Source organism: Colletotrichum acutatum (genome assembly GCF_030867785.1).
Source record: "Colletotrichum acutatum strain CBS 112980 chromosome Unknown BDZ83scaffold_12, whole genome shotgun sequence".
NCBI classification, from domain to species: Eukaryota; Fungi; Ascomycota; class Sordariomycetes; order Glomerellales; family Glomerellaceae; genus Colletotrichum; species Colletotrichum acutatum.
In genome coordinates this window covers 506,803-524,932 of record NW_026849006.1, presented here as the reverse complement: position 1 = coordinate 524,932, position 18,130 = coordinate 506,803, and the positions used below count along the sequence as shown (strand labels likewise).

The window sequence follows — 18,130 nt, the reverse complement described above, 5'->3', positions numbered from 1 at the left end:
GACTCAAATTGAAGAGATTTCGCGAGAAGGGCGAATAGTCGCTCCGCGCTCTTCGATCATCGAAGGGGACGCGTAGGTTTTTGGTCATTGCTTTGCTAGTCCGCGACACTGGCCGCTATGTTGAACTGGGAACCCATTGCTCTCAATGCGAAGTGAGACCGGGGATCCTCACCGGGATGCTAATTCGGAGAGGCAGTCTTGGATCTAAGCCAGAAATCCAGGGAACAGGGGTGCTCTGAAGCGTAGATGCTCCGCTGGGGTCAGCCCTGTCAGGAAACCGTCCCAAGAGTGGCTGTATGAGATATTGCTTCTCGTCGGCAGCCGTAGACCTGGTACAAAATTGAATCAAGTTTCTCGGTAAAAAAAAAAAAAAGTTCCTAATGTCATTGGACATCGGCTGCGGTCGAACTTTGCAGGATGTTTGCTGAAAGCCTAGTCAATGGTGGCTGGCCCACATGGCTTCACTTGCAAGCCACAATCACCAGACGAAGCCTTGCGCAGCTACTTGGGTAAAGGGCAAACGACATGGAGATGACCGCGCTTGCCGATAGACGACTCCCTTGCCTGACGAAGCATCCTTTGAGATCCCAAGAAAAGGGATACGATGAAAGAGGCTCTTCTGAGTTCCAGGGTAGAGGAGCAAGTGATCTCGATCCGATAGGCCGGGTCGGGCAACAACATACGTTTGGGTACGATTCCGATGTCAGCCGCGCCGGCTTCCAAGAATAAGAACTTGGCAGGAGAGAAGGGCGAGGCGGTGGGCATTCTGGGAAATGAAGGGCCGTGGTCGTGGCCGGGGAACAACATGACGACTAAGTGAGACTCTTGTTCATGCAAGGCGCATGAGAAGTACGATGAGGCAACGCGATCATTGTTGAAGAGACAGGGGAGCTTTCCGTGTGGACAATCCGAGTCGAAAGTGACAGGCGCGATGCGGGCATTGGGCGTATTGGGATGAGATGCCGTCGAAGAGAGGAGTGTCGCACACTGTTCGCAGCGCATCCAATGGCGGGTTTGGCGGTCTGAAGCTGTAAGTCGTATACCTGGAGTCGTTCAGACGATGAAGGGGTCGTCGGCCGAAGTTGGCCAGGTCTAGGCCATAGGTTGGGCTCCGTCGTCAGGAACGCGTGAGAGGTAACGAGGGGAGACGGCGTATGAGAAGTCGGCGCTCGGCTCCAATTCCCATGGTCGCTGACCTCGGCGTGGACTTGGGTTGACTAGAGTCGAGGTACCTCAGGCACGGCGGAGGCATGGTCAGGTATCCGCGGCTGTGTGTGGGTGATGTTCTCATCGAGGGGTTTCTCTCCCAGTGACCACTGACATAGAGCCGAGCTGACCTGACAATAGGGGACCGATCTGGCCCAGGGCCGTTCAAGTTTTGGATGGTGAGGTATGTACGCAGTAGAGTGGACTTGGAGATTCACAGCAATCGAGAGTGAACAGTGCATGTCGCAAGTCTCGTTCGTGTCTTGGTAGCAGAATTCGCTCGCCTCACTTGGACGATTGGTTCATGACGGGGACGGCGTCGGTCCATTAACGGGTCGTCTAAGTGTGTGTTCCACTTTTCAAACGGCGCCATCGCGTTTCCCATTGTCACCAGGTGCCCACCCGACCATTTCCCACCTTCCATTCTTTCCAGGCGTGCGGCGTGCGGCGTGCCAGGTTCCTTCCTTCCGGCTTTCGCGGTGGCCGAGTTTTTCCAGAAGGTGAGGAGAAGACGACGACGACGACAACGCCGGCAGGGGATCCACTTGCCGGGTTGGGGTGAGAAACGCAGCTACGGAGGAATTTTTTAGCTCAGCCGACCTGGGTAAATACCTATCTAGGTATCCGTACATTAGGTAAGGCCGGTAAAGTAGGAAGAGGAAAGAGAGCAAGCACACCTCCATCCGCTACACCACACGGATTCAATGCGAGGATGTGGGAGTGCAGCATCTCGCCTTTGCAGATTCACCAGATTGTGGTCCCCCGGGGTCCATCAGTGGAGTCGCGCATGATTCACGTCGCCGATGCATCTCCGTGACGTCGCGACTCCTTGAGCACCTCGCTGGTCTTGATCCGGTCGTCTGGCGCGCTTCAGGACGCGAAACGCGTGTGATGCATCACCGGCGGGGGATTGGGGAGCAAACACATACTGCGTACACACAATGGCCTCGTCCACTCCAGACCACTTCCTCCTCCGGTACACCTCACAAGTAACGAGGGAGGGAAGACGTACCTTATTGACTTTTGTTCCTCCAATATGGTAGAGCGGGCCTCGAGGTACCTTCCTCACCTTGGCTACCTCCTCGTTCCATTCATACCTGCTCTGGGCACGAGGCCCGAAACGAGCACCGTGGCACACTGACAAAGCAGGATGAGGGTCTTCAAGTTGGTGATGGGCCGCTGTGTATGCGGCCATGAAGCACAGTGGAGCTGGTGGCTCACGCGTCTCTTCAGGCTGAGTGGCTGGCCGGTGTTGGACGTTATTGCTTGGGCATCACCGGCTGGCGTTGGAGAGGTTTCCCGGATGTTGTTTTCCCAGCCACCGACTTTTTGGTCCCCTGCTCCTTTGTCCTGGTTGTGTCAACTTGCCCCTCTATCCGTATGCCTCTCTGCGCATGTGTGCCTCCCGATGTCAGAATTGACTTTTGTCCGTCGGTCGATGCGTCCGAAATATAGGCGATGGGTGGCTTTCCGTATTCCAGGGATGTGGCTGAGAATTTCGTCTGAGGGTACGAGCATCATCCCGACTTCACAACATACGAGGTTGGCCAATTGCGCATTGTGTCTCGCGGGACCGGGAGAACAAAATGGGGCATTCTAGTCAAGACAAGGAAGTTAGTTAGGAACAAGAGAGGAAAAGTAATTCTACGGCTACGGCATTTCGGCCAAGGATGGCAGAGTGATCGATCGGATCGAGGGGCACTATTGTCTTCCTGCTGGATCTCTCGTGTCATTTTTTGGTGGTTGAGGCTTGAACAGGTGAGTCGCGACCCGGACCAGATGATCTGGGGCATATTGGACGATACGACTCTGAATGGGGACTCGTCATGCTCTATCTCTGAGCCCAAAGGTATGTACTGATATCGTCGCCAATATTAGATTAGGTCAGATTGCCTGGCTCAGTGTGGCTCCTTTCGATTAGGTTGTGCTTCGCCTTGTCATGGTTTGCCTCGTTATCTGATTTGGCTGCAATGCCACTGGAGTGACTGCGCTACCGGAGAGAGCTGAACATGACAGTTGATAGCATCATCTCCATGGGATCTGATACGGAACGGGAGGAAGGGTTTCCATTTCCATCCACGCTTCACAGTGAATCCCCTCGGTGTACCGCCTTTGCCTCGTAGCCAGTGTCCAGACCCGTGTGATCACCCCACTGAGAGTCGAGCAATAGGAACCCGGAGACGAGAAACAGTGGCTTGCTAGTGGATGCAGGAGGGCTGCAACGGGCTTCATAGGTCACGTCTCGGGGGTTAAGTTTGGGGGTTACCTATTCTTGGGCTCTTTGGGTATCAATAACATGAGAGTGAGTGAGCCTATCGCGCGAGAGACAGCGGCCGTCGATGCCCAACCTGTTGGAGCTGCCCTCTCCGCGAGTCCGCTCTCGTCCAGTCTGAACCAGTGGATGAGGGAGGCAAGGAGCGAGAACCGCCAGGGCCGTCATGTTATTCGCAAGGGTTGCTTGGGGTGTACCGTGTGCTCACCATTCAGAGGACTCATCTCACCTCTTTACTTTGTATCTTTCCTTCCGTTTTTGGTCATCACCATGGCTTCGCCCATCAAGGTACGAAGGTACGTCATCCTTGGCCGTGGTGCCATTTGCTAAAGCGTGAAGTGAGGGTAGGAACTGTGGTGCCGTAGTGCCTGGGAAGAGAGTAAGACGTGGAAAGAGTCCACTCACCTCCCCACGTTGACCGTCTCCCCTCAACGACGTCTCGGGCATAACGGTGTCCCACCCGTCCCCCCGTCCAACGGCCATCGTATCGTATTCCGTATCGTTCCGTTCAGGCTTTAGCCCTCCGTCCACTGCCGTCCCACGCCACCTTCCCTGCTTCCTTCGGTGCTTCTTCAGCCACTGAACAATGATTTGCCGAACGGACAATGGCCCGGCCTGCAAGCCCAACCCCCACCGTCTGTGAACCGTGACCGCCATTCCATTTTCGCTCATCAAGTTTCTCTTCCCTCAATTCCCTCCCATCCGTCTGGTTCTTTTTTAGAAAAAATTAAATTCTTATTTTTTTTCTGCCTTTTATTGGGCGGTTCCGGCTTGCGGCCGAGCCGTAAACCCCTCCACCGGGCCTCTCGTTGTCGTCTCCTCCTCCCTTGACAAGACCCGCCCGCCGCTCGCCTGTCTTCCGGCAAGATCCCCGTCCACCCAGACCCGGCGCATCGAGGTCACGACCAAAAAGGCCCAGAACTCTGAATCTCTTGTCATCCTGCTCACCTCTGACCTCATTCGCCGGCCGGACGCTGTCGTTCCCCAGTGGTCCTACCTACACTGCCAGACGCATACCCGGCCACTCTTCCCAAGTTGCGCCCCCCCCCCCCCCCCCAAGTCAGTCAGCCACTGGGCCGAGAGAGCGCACAGAGAATCCAGTCGGAGCGCATCGGCTGGACGTGGGGTTGGGTTTCGCTTTGGCTCTGAGCAATCCTCCACCTTTCAACTTGAATTCCGTGACCTTCTCCTCTCTGCATTGGCTAGTACCTTGCCCTTTGCTGCCCGCCCTGAGCGCGCGCCGCGTTCCTATCAATCCCCAGAGTCTTTTGCAATCCGCAAGCCTTAGGTCTTCTAAATCAGTCACTCTCGGCCTCCAGGTACATTGCCCCTAGTTTAGTACGCCGAATAGTACCTTAGCCCATCTAGCTTGTTGCCTTCCATCTCTTGAGCCTTGGGTACCAAGAGAAGGCAAGAGACGCTGGCAAGCAAGTCTATCAAGTTTGATAGAGTCCGTGAGGTGAGAAGGAGAGTTCGAGGCGGTCTAAAGCCAAACGGAACCCCTGCTCAATGCTCCTTTACTCTGCCCGCGCCCCATGTCTCGTCTGTGTCTTGCTCCAAGGAAGCATTGTACGGCGCCGTATGTCTGTCGCATTGCCTAGGTGATCTTCCGTTTGCCGTTCTCAGGGCTCTCTTGGTTTCGCCAGATTTTGGGTCAAATCATCGCCGCAAGACATCGTGAAAAGACACTGGCTACGGATGAATTTCCGAGTAATTTTGACAAGCCAAGGCGAGAAGGCTTACTATTGCCGCACACAGAGTTACAAGACGAATATGGGCTAGCAGGTATTCACCGTGAAGTCCCGAAAGTATCTTGCCTGAAAGGGACAGGGACAAGAGGATTTATCTCGCCTTGGCATCATGATCTCGCTCTCTCTCTCTTTCTCTCTCTGTGTGTCTTCCCCTCGGCTCACTCTCTATCTTGCTCGTCCTATAATCGCCGAAGAGTATGGCCGCTCCCGCTCGCCAGAAAACTTGCCTGGTTCCCGTCTCTCTTGCTGACTGGGCCCGTTTACCACACACCCACCCCGTCCATATCCTCGGCCACCCTCCACAAACAAGTGACCACACACCCACCAATGCGCATCGCATCCCACCCGCAACGGGCTGCTCTTTCCTGCCGTAGTCCAAGGTATCCGCAGACTCTACGAGTGCTTCCTTCCATCTTCTGCCTCTACAGCTCCACTCTGCTGTCTCCGTCTCGTTTCCCTCCCGTCCTCTCTGTTCTCGCGCCGTCAGTACCGTCCGTACCTTACCGTACCGTACCATGGTGACCCTCCTCCTCCGTAAGCTCCCATAGGTAGGTACTCCGTAATCAGCCTGAGGTGAAATCCCGATTCCCTCAGTCTCTTGTTCTTTTCCCCCACTGCCCTTCTAACCCTGGACTGGGATCTGGACCCGGGGCCAGCCTGACCTTCCACACTACCCGCGACCTTACATTGCCTTACTGCGACTCTCCTCCTTCCTCCCCGCCCATGTCCACCGTATCCTTCTCGAAGCCAAGCAAAGTACCTCACCCCCGGCCACCGTTTCTGACCAGGTACCTCATCCCGGGAGTCGCGCAGAAGTGCCGCCTTTGCTGTTGAAAATACAAAACCTTCCCTCTTCCTCCTCCAGCTCTACCTTGCCCGCCCACCAAGAAAACGAGATCACACACCACACAGACACCATACTGCGTACTCACACGCACACATTCATACAGACACTATCCGCACTCGCTCGCCCATCCAGCGTCAACCGTACATACCTACATACATATACATACTTTCCGGCACCCCATCCTCCAGACGGTTTCCCTATCGTTGCAACACACATTTGTTTATTATTGTCCCATCGTCCCTCTTCCGCACGTCGTCTTACTCTCGACGCAGCCCATCTACGCCGCTTCATCGACTCGACTCACACACACATACTCAAGGCTTTCCCCCCGCTCTGTGTGTCTAACCAGACCAACTACTCTTTACCTCGCCACAAGATCTGGAGTGCATCGCAGCACCGTATCACTCGAACAAAAAGAATAACCGATCCCTGAAAGCCTGTGAGTGTGTTTCTTCCCTACAGAGCCGTTGTTCTACCTCCTCGTCCTGCACGCACTGCCCTTTAAAACTTTCCGACCACCCTCCGCCCGCACATCCTCTCATCCCATCCCCACCAACCTCTCTTATCACTCATCCCGCTCGACCACCTCCGCCCTCTGCTTTTTCCCTTACTTTCTTGCCCTCAACTCAACCCGCGTACGTCTTGCTTGGCCCTCTGAACGAGTCTCGCACAAAAAGCTCGTTTCTCGCCTCTGACTGCAAGTTCCCGCTGCGCAATACATGCATCTCTCCCGCTCAATACACAGCAACCCAAGCGCATATTCCTCCATACCCTCGTCTGCAATTCTCAGAGTGCGCAGCACCCAGTCTCCACATCTCACTCACACCCAAAAATAAACCCTGGGCCACCAACCGCCCTCACCGCTGCGCTGCCCTCGACTAACACGCCCTCGCAAGATTAGAAAAATAGGCACCGTTGCCGTCACAGCACAACATCGCAGTCCACACTCGACTGCTGATTTCACATAACCAGAAATGGTCTCAACGTACCAGATGCCGTCCTTCTACAGACCGACACCTTTGACTGTAGACACAACACAAGCGCAAAAGTACTACGAAGAGGAGGACCACAGCATCCTCGACGAAACCATCTTGGATCACAGCGCACTCGACTCGGGCCTGGAAATGTCGCCTCCTATGGTTGATAGCAGAAGAGATTCCTTCGCCGTTGGCGGCTCTCTTTTCTCACCAAAGACGGAGGACTGGCAGTCAGTCGATATGCAATCCGTACCATCCAACAACCCCTTCATCGAGCAGCAGCACAACAACAACCCCTTCATGCGCCTGGATCATGCTCAGCCCTCCCCTTTCGCCCCTCAAGGCAACGGATGGTCCCTGAGCAACACCTCTGGCTCTTGCACCCCCCTCCAGCAATTCGATGGCATGCCGGCTGAATACGACAATGGCGCTCCCATGTTCCAAAGACCCGTCCCGGGTCAGACGCCCTTCACCAACCCCACCGGTCAAATCAACATGTTCGCACCCATCGGATCAGGTAACCAGTCCATTCCAACTTCACCGCAAAAGGGATGGATCGGTCAGACGGAATCTATGGCCAAGAAGATGCGCCCTGGTAGCCCTACCATCCGCTCACACAACGACATGAGAAGGGGTGACGGCATCCGCAAGAAGAACGCCCGCTTCGATATCCCGGCCGAGCGCAATCTCAGCAACATCGATCACCTCATCGCTCAGTCCACCGATGAGCAAGAGATCAAGGAGCTCAAGCAGCAAAAGCGATTGCTGAGAAATCGCCAGGCAGCGTACGTGTAACACTCACTTCCTTCAATCTCACTTACTAACATTGCAACAGCCTTGACTCTCGCCAGAGAAAGAAGCAACACACCGAGCGCCTTGAGGATGAGAAGAAGCAATTCACCGCTGTGCTCACCGACTTGGAGGAAGAAATGGCCGACATGAGGAAACAGATGGAGCAGCTGTTGAGAGAAAAGCAGTTCAACCAGGAGTACATCGAGTCACTCACCATGGAGAAGGAAGAGATGATCCGCTCTCACACGATCGAAACGGGCGAACTTCGGAAGAAGGTCAGCGTCCTTACCGACCACGTCCAGCGTCTCGAGAGCGCCGCCATGACCGCTCCTGCCAACAACAACTATGTTTCCGGCTACGACGACATGGACGGCATGACCATGCCAGGCAGCTGGGACAACGTCAACTTCCTCGGCGAGTACCCCATGGAGCAGGAAGTCAAGCAGGAGCTCCAGGTGGTTCCGGCCAAGAAGGCTGATGTTTCCTTCCCTGTCGACTCCGAGAAGTCTTCCTCCCAGGGCGGCATCCTCTTCATGCTCTTCCTCGTTGGTGCCTTTGTTCTGTCAAGCCGCTCTACCCCTGCCATTCCCCGGGTATCCGAGGACGTCCGCGCTGAAGCCGCCACTCTCCTCGAGAATGTGTTCAAGGATGCCGGCGTGAACGGAGCATCCAACACCCTGAACGCTCTCGCTCCTCAACCTTCCGGCGGCTCGTGGGTCGACAACTCGGCCATGCCTATGGGTGACACCTCCATGGGCGGTGTGGCGCCTTCGATGCTCGGCCAGCTTGGCGACTCTCTCACTCAGCCTACCGATGAACAAGCGAACGAGCAACTCTTTGGACTCTCGGCTGCTCAGTACAACGGCGTCAGCTCGCAGGATTTCCTCAACAATGCCCCCGAGCGCACCACCAGTCAAGGACGCAAGAACCTTGCCGATGCCCTCTCAGCAATGCGGACCAACAAGCAATCCGCAGCCGACGTCTACACTAGATCACTACTTTGGGATCAGATCCCCAGCGAAGTTGTCAGAAACTTTGCCAAAATGGTGTCCGAAAGCAACAGCGCGAAAGCGGGCGCTAACGAATAACGAAGACTAAAAAAAATACGATCCCATGATCACATCAACGAATCTCAACTCTTAGCACAAAATATCATTCTACCAAACATCTTTTTTCCTTTCAGCCGAAGCTCATCATACACTTCTACCGCTCCCGCGGACAAAACCCCAGACATTGTTGCTCACGCACCAAACAATCCTCTTTTCACCGCCAAATGATCGAAGCTCTTCGGACATACTTACTTTCCAACCGCTTTATTTTTGTGATTTTCATTTTGGGACGCCATTTCCCTCCGGTATCTAGCAAGCGAGCGAGCGTTCTGGATTTAGTCTGATATCTCTGTATTTCACATATCTAGTTTGGTATCTACTGCTCTTTCCAGGCAAGGCGGGACGGGACAGGGGAGAAGAGCATGGGAACACGGGACGGCCAAGCTTTTCCAACGTTTGTACAATGGGGGCAACGGGGTTGGCTTGGAAATGGAGGGGTGGTCACATGGAATCTTGGGTTATCGGAGGAGAGCAGGTCTCACACAACGAGGGACGTCATCTCACAGGAGACTGAGGAAAGGGGGAGGTGGTGGTGTTCGGATGGGAATCATGTTGCTTTTGTTCTTTTGTCTGATTTTCCTTTTGTTTTATTTCCTTTTATTTCCTTTTTTGGCCTTGACTGGAAAGATGGACAGCACCGCACGAAGTTGCAGATTGTTGACGAGAAACGAGAAAGCGTCTCGCGACGAAACGTGGAAACGGAAATGAGTCGAAACGAACCTCATGATCAATGACAATCAACCGAAACGAAATTTTTACCATATCACTACTTCTACGAAAGCCTTTTTCTTTTGATATTTTCTGCACATCTTAATGCGACATAAACCGACACTAGTACCGGCAAACACGCGCACAAACACCAGGACAGACAGTAGGAGAGAGAGAGAGAGAGAGCATTTGGATATTCGGGTAACGAGCAGTCAAACAGCCTGCCGTTGACCCCCATCTTCTTCATGTTTTTTGCCCCCCGCCTTTCCTCTGGCGTGGAGGAGATCATTCTATTCATGTAGCTACTTGCAAATCTCCAAAAAGATACCAAGGATTCTTCATTACCTTACTTACCATTCCTTGAAAACATGCCTATCTAGACTTTTGCCATGATGTGACGCGCAGTAGCCGACCATGGGACAGATGACACTCACAGGTTCCTTGCTTCTCGATGCCCCCACCGGCCCCAAGTGAGGTTGAGGTGAAAGACTAGCAAGGAGTCATCGTCCCTCGTGCGTCGCTGATCGGTTGATCCGATCCGCGAGGAGCGCGGGAAACTCTTGACGCATGGGGAGGGATTCTCGGTCAATATTTGAGAGAGGGAGGAAACTGGCTAGGCAACACGCAATGCGGACCAAGGAAAGAGGCTGAGTACCTAGTATGGTAGTGTAAGTTCCTGGGTAAATAGGTGGGTTCCTTACCGAGAAGGGGGGGGGGGCGATGGCAGGGTACCGTGCCATACAGCAACGGTTCTACTAAGACGATCAACCGTTTTTTGGTCACTTCTCGGTCTAGAAGGCTCGTTATTGGGGGAGAAAAGGTGAGAGAGTTCGTAGAGGGAATGGAAATGGGGAGGGGTGGGGGGCGAAGTTTACGAAAGCAAGCCAAATAGTGCCAGTCCGGAAACTTGGAATGAGGGCAAGGATATAAGCGTGACTACCTAGATATGGACGGCGAGAGGGGACGATCAAGGGATGGGCAACGGGAACGAACGAACGAACGAACGAAACGAAACGAAACGAAACGACGTACACAGGGAAATCATGCTAAACGCAGAGGCGAATAAGGCCATCCATTGGTTCTCGCGTTGGGAGTGTACGTGATAAGATGGGCATTGTAAGGTCCGATGGGGTTGTGGCTTGGGTGATGCAAGGTGTGGAGAGTGGAGGGCGAGAGGGTACATGATCGTTCCCGGTTTCCGAGGTATGTGTGAGTGCGAGTGCGTGTGTGACTTGTTTCCGTTGGTCAGAGTCGTAGTTTTGGTTTTTGGCACTGAACTGCAAATGCAAAGTAGGACTCTCGGGATTGTTAGTGGTATTTGAATATTGACCATTGAGATGCGAGAAAAGTGGGTGAGTGACCAGAGTTTCATCATGGTTTGTTTTTCTGACCTACCAGCATGGGGGGTTTTTGCTTTGGTTTAGTTTCTACTTTCGGGATGATCATTTTGAAATCCGGGAATAGTGCGAGACGTCCCCCGTCTGCTTGAGGCAAACCATGAGTAGTAAGTGAGGATCGGGATGGTGGTGGTGGTGGGAGCATGCGGGCGTTAGCGTTGGTCGCATGAGGGGAGGGATTTTGGAGATGTAGGATTGGTTGATAATGCAGCTTATTCTGCCCTCGAAGCGGCGCGTGAGAGCTGGGTGCGAGGGGGGGAAGGATGGGCTGAGAGACTCTGCTGCTCTATACTAGTGACATGCAGGTTCAGAGAGACGGACTTTTCGGCGGGCTTTGGTGAGAATCTACTCCGTTACCTATCCGTACATAATGTGAGTTGAGGCCGGCTGAAGATGTGTGTGTCTACGCCTGGGGCGGAGGCGGAGGCGGAGGCGGAGATAAAGCTGGGCGGGTGGCTGGGAAAGGGGAGCTTGGGTGAGCAGAGAGAGAGAGAGTTGAAGCTATAGCTTGGAGCTTGGGGCAAGTGAATTGCATTAGGTTAAGAATTTAGACCCAAGAGCTTTTTGGAGAAGAATGGTATTGTTTCCGGCTGAAGAAGTACAACAGACTACAGAGTAGCGCCGCCGAACTGCATTGTTTTCGCCTGGTGGCACAAAGTGAGAGCTGCGGAAAGATGTGCCGTGAGAGGGAGAGAGGCAAGCCACACTTGTACGCGCAACGCTAGAGTAGTCACTCGGCGGTGCGGGTGGGAAGGATGCAGATGGTGGTGGTGCGTTTGCCAGGTTGATTTTTCTTTTCCTGCAGGTTTTCTTAGAGATTTGGAGCCAAGATCAGCTTGTCTTTTTTTCGATGAGCTCACTTGTGTCATGGAAGGGAGCTTGCGTGAGAGGTTAGGGGAAGCCAGGTAAGGTGAGGTAAGGTGAGGCACCCCAAGAAGGGGCAACTGAGATTATCCTCCATGTCTTTGGCATTGTGGGATGTCCCACATAGTGATCATGATGTTGGTGAAATGGCAACAAGTCGCGCCATGGCCATCTAGGCGGCTTCAAAAATAGGAATGTATAATGGAAGACAAAGGGGTTGAGACGGCAGACAAGGCAGACGCAAACAGGGACTGAAACAGAATTCTCCTCTTCCTCGCGTGGGCTTCTTCATTGGGGAGTTCACTACTTACATCCTGAGTAGATGCACTCCAGAACAGGGAAGGAAACACCACCCACCCACCCAACCTGTCGTCGCTCGTATGCGTGTCTTAGACACTCTCGAGGCCGCATGCTTGAGCTCGCGCTCACGGGAGCGAAGATGCGTTGCAGTCGTCCAGTGGGTAGGTAGGCAGGGGGGAGGGGGAGCCCGTCACGGGTTTGAGCTGATGGCATTATGGTAGGTTTTTCTTTCCTCTGGCTTTGTCTTTGGAAATCTCTCTCAGTCTCTTATTCCACGGATGTCTCCATTCCCGTGCGCACGTCGACGTAGTTGTCCTGCATGAGTTCGCATGATGCTTCCTGCCCCAGCTGCAGCGAGAGCCGCCGCCGCCGCTACCGCCGCCGCTGCTGCTGCTGTGCGTGGTACAGAGAACCATGCGAGGAGGGCGTGTAAGTCGAAAATTGTGAGCAGCCCATGTATACGCATAATAGAGAAGGACAAAATGCCAGAAAAAAAAATGGCATGAGGTAGACAGTGAAGAGGTCATGTTAGTCTCACCGTACTTTCCTCAGAGGCGACAGATGCTAAGGCAAGGTCAGAGCCTAGGTCAAGGACCGGTGAATAGAGTAGTCTCAAGGTGTGGATGGAGGGGAAACGGTTCTGCGCGTTACAGTTTCCCGCAATTTACTGGCCTTTTCCTTCACCTCCAGAAGATTGCACTTGTGCTGCTAGGTGCAGGAACGGTCTAGTGGCGATGGGGATTTCTTCCGATCCTTCTCATCGTCCGCTCGGCTTCTTCCTTACTACTATCGCATCGCGAGGGCAGGTGAGCAGAAGAAATGGTGAGAGAGAGAATTCATGCAAGCTATGAGTTAGCTTGGGTCGCCGCAATCCGCATAGTTCGGATGGGGGGAAGAACATGATGAGAGAGGAAGCAGCAGTTCGTCTCTTTTCTTGGAGGAGAGAATGCCTACCCTCTTCTTCCCGACATCGCGTCTCGAAACGGAACTAAGGTGAGGCCAAGGTGAGTCTTGCGATGCGATCCAGAAGGTCCGGTCGACGGAAATCTTGGTGGTTTTGCTGACGTTGCATCTTCCCATTGGGCCGTTGCGCCTAGCTCTGTGTAAGTGAATTCCTAACGTAAGATAGCTTGAAGAGATTTCCTCTTCTTCCCGCTTTTGCTGCAAACGGGCTTTGACGAGATGAACTGCTGCTCCATGACTCCCTCAATCTTTGCGGAGGAATTTGGGAAAAAAGGAAGATGAACCCGATCGATCTTCTCTATGCAGAATTAATGCAAGAAGAAATGCGCGCGGCACGTGTGAGTTTGCAGATCGGATTACCAGGACTGGGAGAGGAGATGCATCCCCCGTGCCATTTCTCTTTCCCACTAAGGCACGTTCTACTGCAGTCTCCAAGATTCTCTGTCCGATGTTCAGGTGAGTCTTGTTCGGAAGAAAAGGGGAGCAAGTCAATGACGATACACTTCTGCTCGCGTCTTCGCTTCTTTTGCGCGCTTGAGTCAAGGTATGATACAACCGCTGCCCACCGTTTCGTGGGGCTGATTTGTATGCTACTTTGGATGAAACGGAATCGATAGACGGTGAAAACAGGTATAAACGGTCATACATCTTACTAGTTGTTCTGCCTTTGCTAATTGCATGGGCGGTTCTCGGTATAGACGGTCATACATACTCGAAGTACTTCTCTTCACCGAACCCTAATAGAGAAGCCTCAAGTGGTCTGTTTCGCGGTCCCATTTTCGAGGGGGACACCGCCGATAGGTTAAGGAAAGACGGGGGAAGTTCAAAAGGCATGTCTCATCGGCTCCTGGTGTCTCACTGCAAACAACATGTTTCTCGAGGACAAAACGCCGTGTAACCATTTTGGCGGCACCCTTCGTACAGCTCTCCACACACAGGTACCCCTGAGGTGGACGGGAGCCCGCAGGAACAAATACAAAAGCGGGAAAGAAGAAAGGGGCGGATGGTCGGGTGAGGGCGAGGAGGCAAGGCAGTTTGAGTGAGGTAGGGAGGTTACCGGGTTAGTTCATCGTGGAAGTCCATGATGTTTTGTCCTTTCTGGGTCACAGAGCAGCGCCAAAAGAGTTGAAAATAAATGAAGAGGAAGAAAGAGGGAGTTTGACGTAACGATGCTACGATTCTACAATGTCTGCGTATCACCACCCCTGATAGCCCCTCGTTCCTCACAGGCTGCTGGACGAAGCAAGTCCGTGACACCTTGGAGAAACCAGGCGATCCTCGGACGACGTCGGGACAGGTCGCGAGATGTTGGTTCGGCCCGGGCGAGAGGCACGGAGTACTTTCCCTCCCGTGTAGATACCCGGGTCGGGTGCACCCGTGCTCCGTGGCCCGTGGCCCGTGGCCCCGTCTACCCGGCGTCCGTCATCAGTCATATTTACCCGCACAATGGACGGCCGATGAGATCTCGTTGAATATAATGCATCGCTTCTCCTGAAATATGATTGCCTAGGATGATATTGCGGGGTATGTAGAACAGGAAAATGACAAAGCTCGAGGGGCAGTATTAGCCTTCGTAATAGCAGCCGGGAACTTGCTGTAAGCCACAAGCCCCACGTATCCTACAAAGAGCCCAGAGGCTTTGCCTGGAAGTTTCATCTCAACGACGTGCTGAGACTAGGCAGAGGCTTCACAAGAAGTCCATCATAGCTTAGTCTCCCCGTTTCCCTGCCTCGCTACGAGGCGAGCTCCTCTGCTTTCCCCACACGCGCGAGACCAACAGGTTTCGCCCGTCTGACGACGCACAGCGTAGAGCACGTCGATAACTCGTTGTTTCCCACATGGGGTACCTGTGTCTATTTGTCGCCGTACGCGGTTTGTCCCGTCTGATGAGATCGCCGTGGTACCCCTATCCCACCATGTGAGGGCGCTCAGGAGAGGGGTAAGGGGGTAAAGCATGAACTCATCGAGGGAAGGCTGACAAAGGAACTCATGTTTTGTGCCCCCCATTCCTCCCCCTCTGCGACACCGTCGCTGTGCTTCGGACACTCAATCAGGATGGCCCAAGGAACGGCCGAAGCCCCGTGTCACGATCTCGCACGTTGGGTGACACCGCGACAGGAAAAGAGAGAGAGGGAGGGGGAAAATGTGACCGCCGGGTAGAAGCTGAGCGAGACTTTGAGCGGGACTGCCGAAGCAGAACGTGCCATCCGTTTCGAGTATGTGATGCCGTGTCACCGGTGGTTCGGTCATCTCATGCACGCAGTTGGCCCCTCCCGTTCCGTGACTTTCTGCCTCCTTATCTCTACTTCTTCTTCTTGTCGCCGGCGTCTGGGTCGTACTTTTCCTTCCAGATCCTATCGAGTTTGCGGGTGGTCAGCCTTTGGGTATCACAGAGGTATTCGGGCCACACGGGGTGGTCCCAGATTGTGTGGGCAATGGCGTCAGGGACGCAAAGATAGGGGGGCAAGCAGGCAGGCAGAAAGAAATCGCGACGAATTGCAGCCCTGGGAAGCAGCATCGAGTCTTCGCGGGCGCTCTGGGGAACGCGGCGCAGCGCAGGAGGGCTTGCAGTGGCAGGTAACCGCGTGCAGCTCCGGGAAAAGCTGACTGTCATCCAAGAGGATTGAATGACAGGGCGAGCTCCCGCATTTGGGGGAAGAGGCAGAGTAAAACAAAGCCTTGGGAGCCTATCAATGCCGCAGCGCGCAAGTCATCCGCGACAGGGGAGCTGCAGCTTTCCCCCTCCTCCCCAGTGATGCATGTGCCGAATCCAACTCTGGGGAAACCCTCCCCCCAACGAACCAGTGGATAAGAAAAGAAAGAAATGACCAGACAGGCTCGACTTACCATGAATTACCTAGTGTTTTGTTGCCATTCTTTTCAGCCAACCGGTAGTAACGGGCTGCCGCGAACTGGACATGTTGTCAGCCTCATGTGATGACATTGAGCATGCGTCCCGCGCGGGTTCCTGTTTGCGGCCGTCTTTTGGGTTCGCCGTGTTGATGCCCAACTTGGACCAAAGCAGGTTGCTGGCAACCCAAGTAGGACGTCAACCTGTATTAGCGCGCTCTCTCACACATTCCATGATATGAGTGGTCTCGCTGAGTGCAAGCCACACAATACCTGAGGCTGCTGAGGCTGATGCTAGCTGCCCCTAGAGACCAAGTTCTGGGCCTCACGTCGCAAGGCCCGGTAGACGCAATGCCGCTTGCATTGATGGGTGATATGTGATCAAACGTACCTTGTCCTTTTTGCATCCGAAGCCTTCTACATAGCACCAGGCTACCTCGTTCATAGCATCTGAGACGGGCAAGGCGGGTTAGCGCACCGCTACACATCAATTGGGCCTCAACGCCTCGGAGTGCATCATCATGACAGACTCACCAGTATCTCCAAGGTTCGCCGCAGTCTCATAGTACTATGACGACAAGATGTCAGTTCTAGACCTTCAAGGCATATCCACCTTAGGCTTTCAAATTCCTTGCCCCCCCTCTCCCCTCCTCCGGTCTGCGGACGGGATAACTCACCTGCTTTGCCGCTATTGGGTCCTTGGCTGTGCCCCAACCGTGTCTAAAGGAATTCGCCAGTTCGAATATGGCCAGAACGAGCTCGCCCTTGGCAGCACCACCCTTTTTGAGCCCTGCCTTCAACGCCATCTGCTCGACGGTTGCCGCATTCGACGCCGCCGCCGAGAGATACTTGATGGCCCCTTCTGGGTCTGGTTCGCAACCCCATCCGTGCCTATTAACCCTTGTCAGCAAATCCGTCCAAATAACCCAAGTATCGTGGCACCTGTAAGGGCCTGCTCCAAAACTCTCCCCCGTCCTCCCGTACAACGTGATCGCCCGGCGAGCCATGGCCCGCCCCCGCGCCATGATCCCGTCTTATAGGTACGGGGAAAGTGCCGAGTGGGAGTCGAGACCAGTCCACATGCAAGGCAAAAGGCAACTCACCTCAAAGAAAGACCGTATAAAAACTGGCTCAGCGTGTTATTCGCCCCTTTCGGATCAGCCAGGCGGGCAAACATGGCTGTCGAGTTCTCAAAATCACCCGCCTCGTGAAGCCGGATGGCTTCCTGGATATCCTCGTCAATGGCCGGAGACGACACCGCCGCGCCCTGCGTCCTGCCCCTTGCCATATCCCCCCCACCACCCGCCGCGTCGTTCGCCAACGGCGTCGCGGGCCTGCTCTTATTCGCCGAAGCCAGCATGGTCGCGCGCTTCTCCCACTGCAGCTCGTCGCCCTCGCCGCCCTCGGCCGTGGTCACGATGTCGGGTAGGTTCTGCGGGACGTTTTCTGACGAGGCGGGCGAGCGACTGAGGTGCAGCCGCTCCGACAGCCGTCTCCCGATCTTGCCATTATTGTTCGAGTGGGAGTTTGAGGTCGAGCTCGCCTGCGAGGAGGCGGACGCGCTGCGCGAGCGGCTGTTGCCGAAGAAGACGTCGAGGCTGCGCCGGGGCTTCTGGCCGCTGCCGCCGCCGTCGTTGCCGTTCGGGTTCAGGTACTGTTCCTTGCCGTCGTCGAAGCCCGGGGGCCCGCTCGGGGGGTGGATGACCTCTTGGGTGTGTGTGTCTGATCGAATGAATTTGAATTCGGGGGCCGCCAGCCTGTCTACTGCATCCTTGCTGCTGTGGTCGCCGTTGTCGAGTTTCTCCTTCTTCTTGAGAACATCGCGTATGCCCATGATGACGTCGGGAAAGGATTAGTGCTGATCCAGCGTGTATGCTTGGAGCTCTTGGACTAGGTAGGTCAGGTCTAGAAATAGGAGGGCCGGGAGATTAATGACAGCGACAAGGAGAAAGGAGGTGTCTTTGGCAAGGAGCAATTGTTCAATTATCCATGAGTAAAAAACAACAACGACCTATGTTCAACGCAGGACAGGCAGTGTTGTCAGACTTGGTGCTATTCTCAGCTTCGGGAAAAGGATGAGAGAGTGTGTAGTCC

At 54.3% G+C, this 18,130-nt stretch overlaps 6 protein-coding genes across 6 annotated transcripts; 2 read left to right on the top strand and 4 right to left on the bottom strand.

Moving 5' to 3' along the window:
• Positions 1 to 204: 204 nt before the first annotated feature.
• BDZ83DRAFT_648009 (uncharacterized protein) lies at positions 205 to 2,401 on the bottom strand (the record flags this gene model as incomplete). Its single annotated transcript, XM_060510139.1, has 4 exons — positions 205 to 329; positions 684 to 987; positions 1,044 to 1,217; positions 2,219 to 2,401. 4 exons carry the CDS (start codon positions 2,399 to 2,401, stop codon positions 205 to 207), a joined length of 786 nt encoding a protein of 261 aa, XP_060369424.1.
• Positions 2,402 to 3,502: 1,101 nt separating this feature from the next.
• Positions 3,503 to 4,068, top strand: BDZ83DRAFT_648008 (uncharacterized protein; the record flags this gene model as incomplete). The annotated part of the gene is made up of 2 exons (XM_060510138.1): positions 3,503 to 3,766; positions 3,991 to 4,068. The coding sequence occupies 2 exons, from the start codon at positions 3,503 to 3,505 to the stop codon at positions 4,066 to 4,068; spliced, it is 342 nt and encodes a 113-aa protein (XP_060369423.1).
• Positions 4,069 to 7,050: 2,982 nt separating this feature from the next.
• On the top strand, positions 7,051 to 8,933 carry BDZ83DRAFT_568712 (bZIP transcription factor; the record flags this gene model as incomplete). The annotated part of the gene is made up of 2 exons (XM_060504111.1): positions 7,051 to 7,838; positions 7,889 to 8,933. 2 exons carry the CDS (start codon positions 7,051 to 7,053, stop codon positions 8,931 to 8,933), a joined length of 1,833 nt encoding a protein of 610 aa, XP_060369422.1.
• Positions 8,934 to 10,103: 1,170 nt separating this feature from the next.
• BDZ83DRAFT_52285 (uncharacterized protein) lies at positions 10,104 to 11,352 on the bottom strand. Its single transcript, XM_060503305.1, has 2 exons — positions 10,695 to 11,352; positions 10,104 to 10,453 (listed from the first exon to the last, which is right to left on the bottom strand). The coding sequence occupies exons 1-2, from the start codon at positions 11,035 to 11,037 to the stop codon at positions 10,248 to 10,250; spliced, it is 549 nt and encodes a 182-aa protein (XP_060369421.1). The 5' UTR covers positions 11,038 to 11,352; the 3' UTR covers positions 10,104 to 10,247.
• Positions 11,353 to 13,391: 2,039 nt separating this feature from the next.
• Positions 13,392 to 14,320, bottom strand: BDZ83DRAFT_606313 (uncharacterized protein). The gene has a single exon (XM_060507375.1). It carries the CDS (start codon positions 13,832 to 13,834, stop codon positions 13,430 to 13,432), a length of 405 nt encoding a protein of 134 aa, XP_060369420.1. The 5' UTR covers positions 13,835 to 14,320; the 3' UTR covers positions 13,392 to 13,429.
• A 1,922-nt stretch (positions 14,321 to 16,242) lies between these two features.
• On the bottom strand, positions 16,243 to 18,074 carry BDZ83DRAFT_52112 (uncharacterized protein). Its single transcript, XM_060503304.1, has 4 exons — positions 17,140 to 18,074; positions 16,714 to 16,927; positions 16,571 to 16,604; positions 16,243 to 16,486 (listed from the first exon to the last, which is right to left on the bottom strand). The coding sequence occupies exons 1-4, from the start codon at positions 17,868 to 17,870 to the stop codon at positions 16,362 to 16,364; spliced, it is 1,104 nt and encodes a 367-aa protein (XP_060369419.1). The 5' UTR covers positions 17,871 to 18,074; the 3' UTR covers positions 16,243 to 16,361.
• Positions 18,075 to 18,130: the final 56 nt, after the last annotated feature.

Excerpts from the sequence above, each read along its gene's own strand:
- BDZ83DRAFT_52285 (XM_060503305.1), bottom strand. The coding sequence starts at position 11,037 with ATGATGAAACTCTGGTCACTCACCCACTTTTCTCGCATCTCAATGGTC. Across the intron at positions 10,454-10,694 it reads GTTTAGCATGATTTCCCTGT|ACCGAGAAGTGACCAAAAAA; the intron begins GTACGTCGTTTC and ends CGAGCCTTCTAG.
- BDZ83DRAFT_606313 (XM_060507375.1), bottom strand. The coding sequence starts at position 13,834 with ATGTATGACCGTTTATACCTGTTTTCACCGTCTATCGATTCCGTTTCA.
- BDZ83DRAFT_52112 (XM_060503304.1), bottom strand. The coding sequence starts at position 17,870 with ATGGGCATACGCGATGTTCTCAAGAAGAAGGAGAAACTCGACAACGGC. Across the intron at positions 16,928-17,139 it reads TTATACGGTCTTTCTTTGAG|GCACGGATGGGGTTGCGAAC; the intron begins GTGAGTTGCCTT and ends AAGGGTTAATAG. Across the intron at positions 16,605-16,713 it reads ACCCAATAGCGGCAAAGCAG|TACTATGAGACTGCGGCGAA; the intron begins GTGAGTTATCCC and ends TTGTCGTCATAG.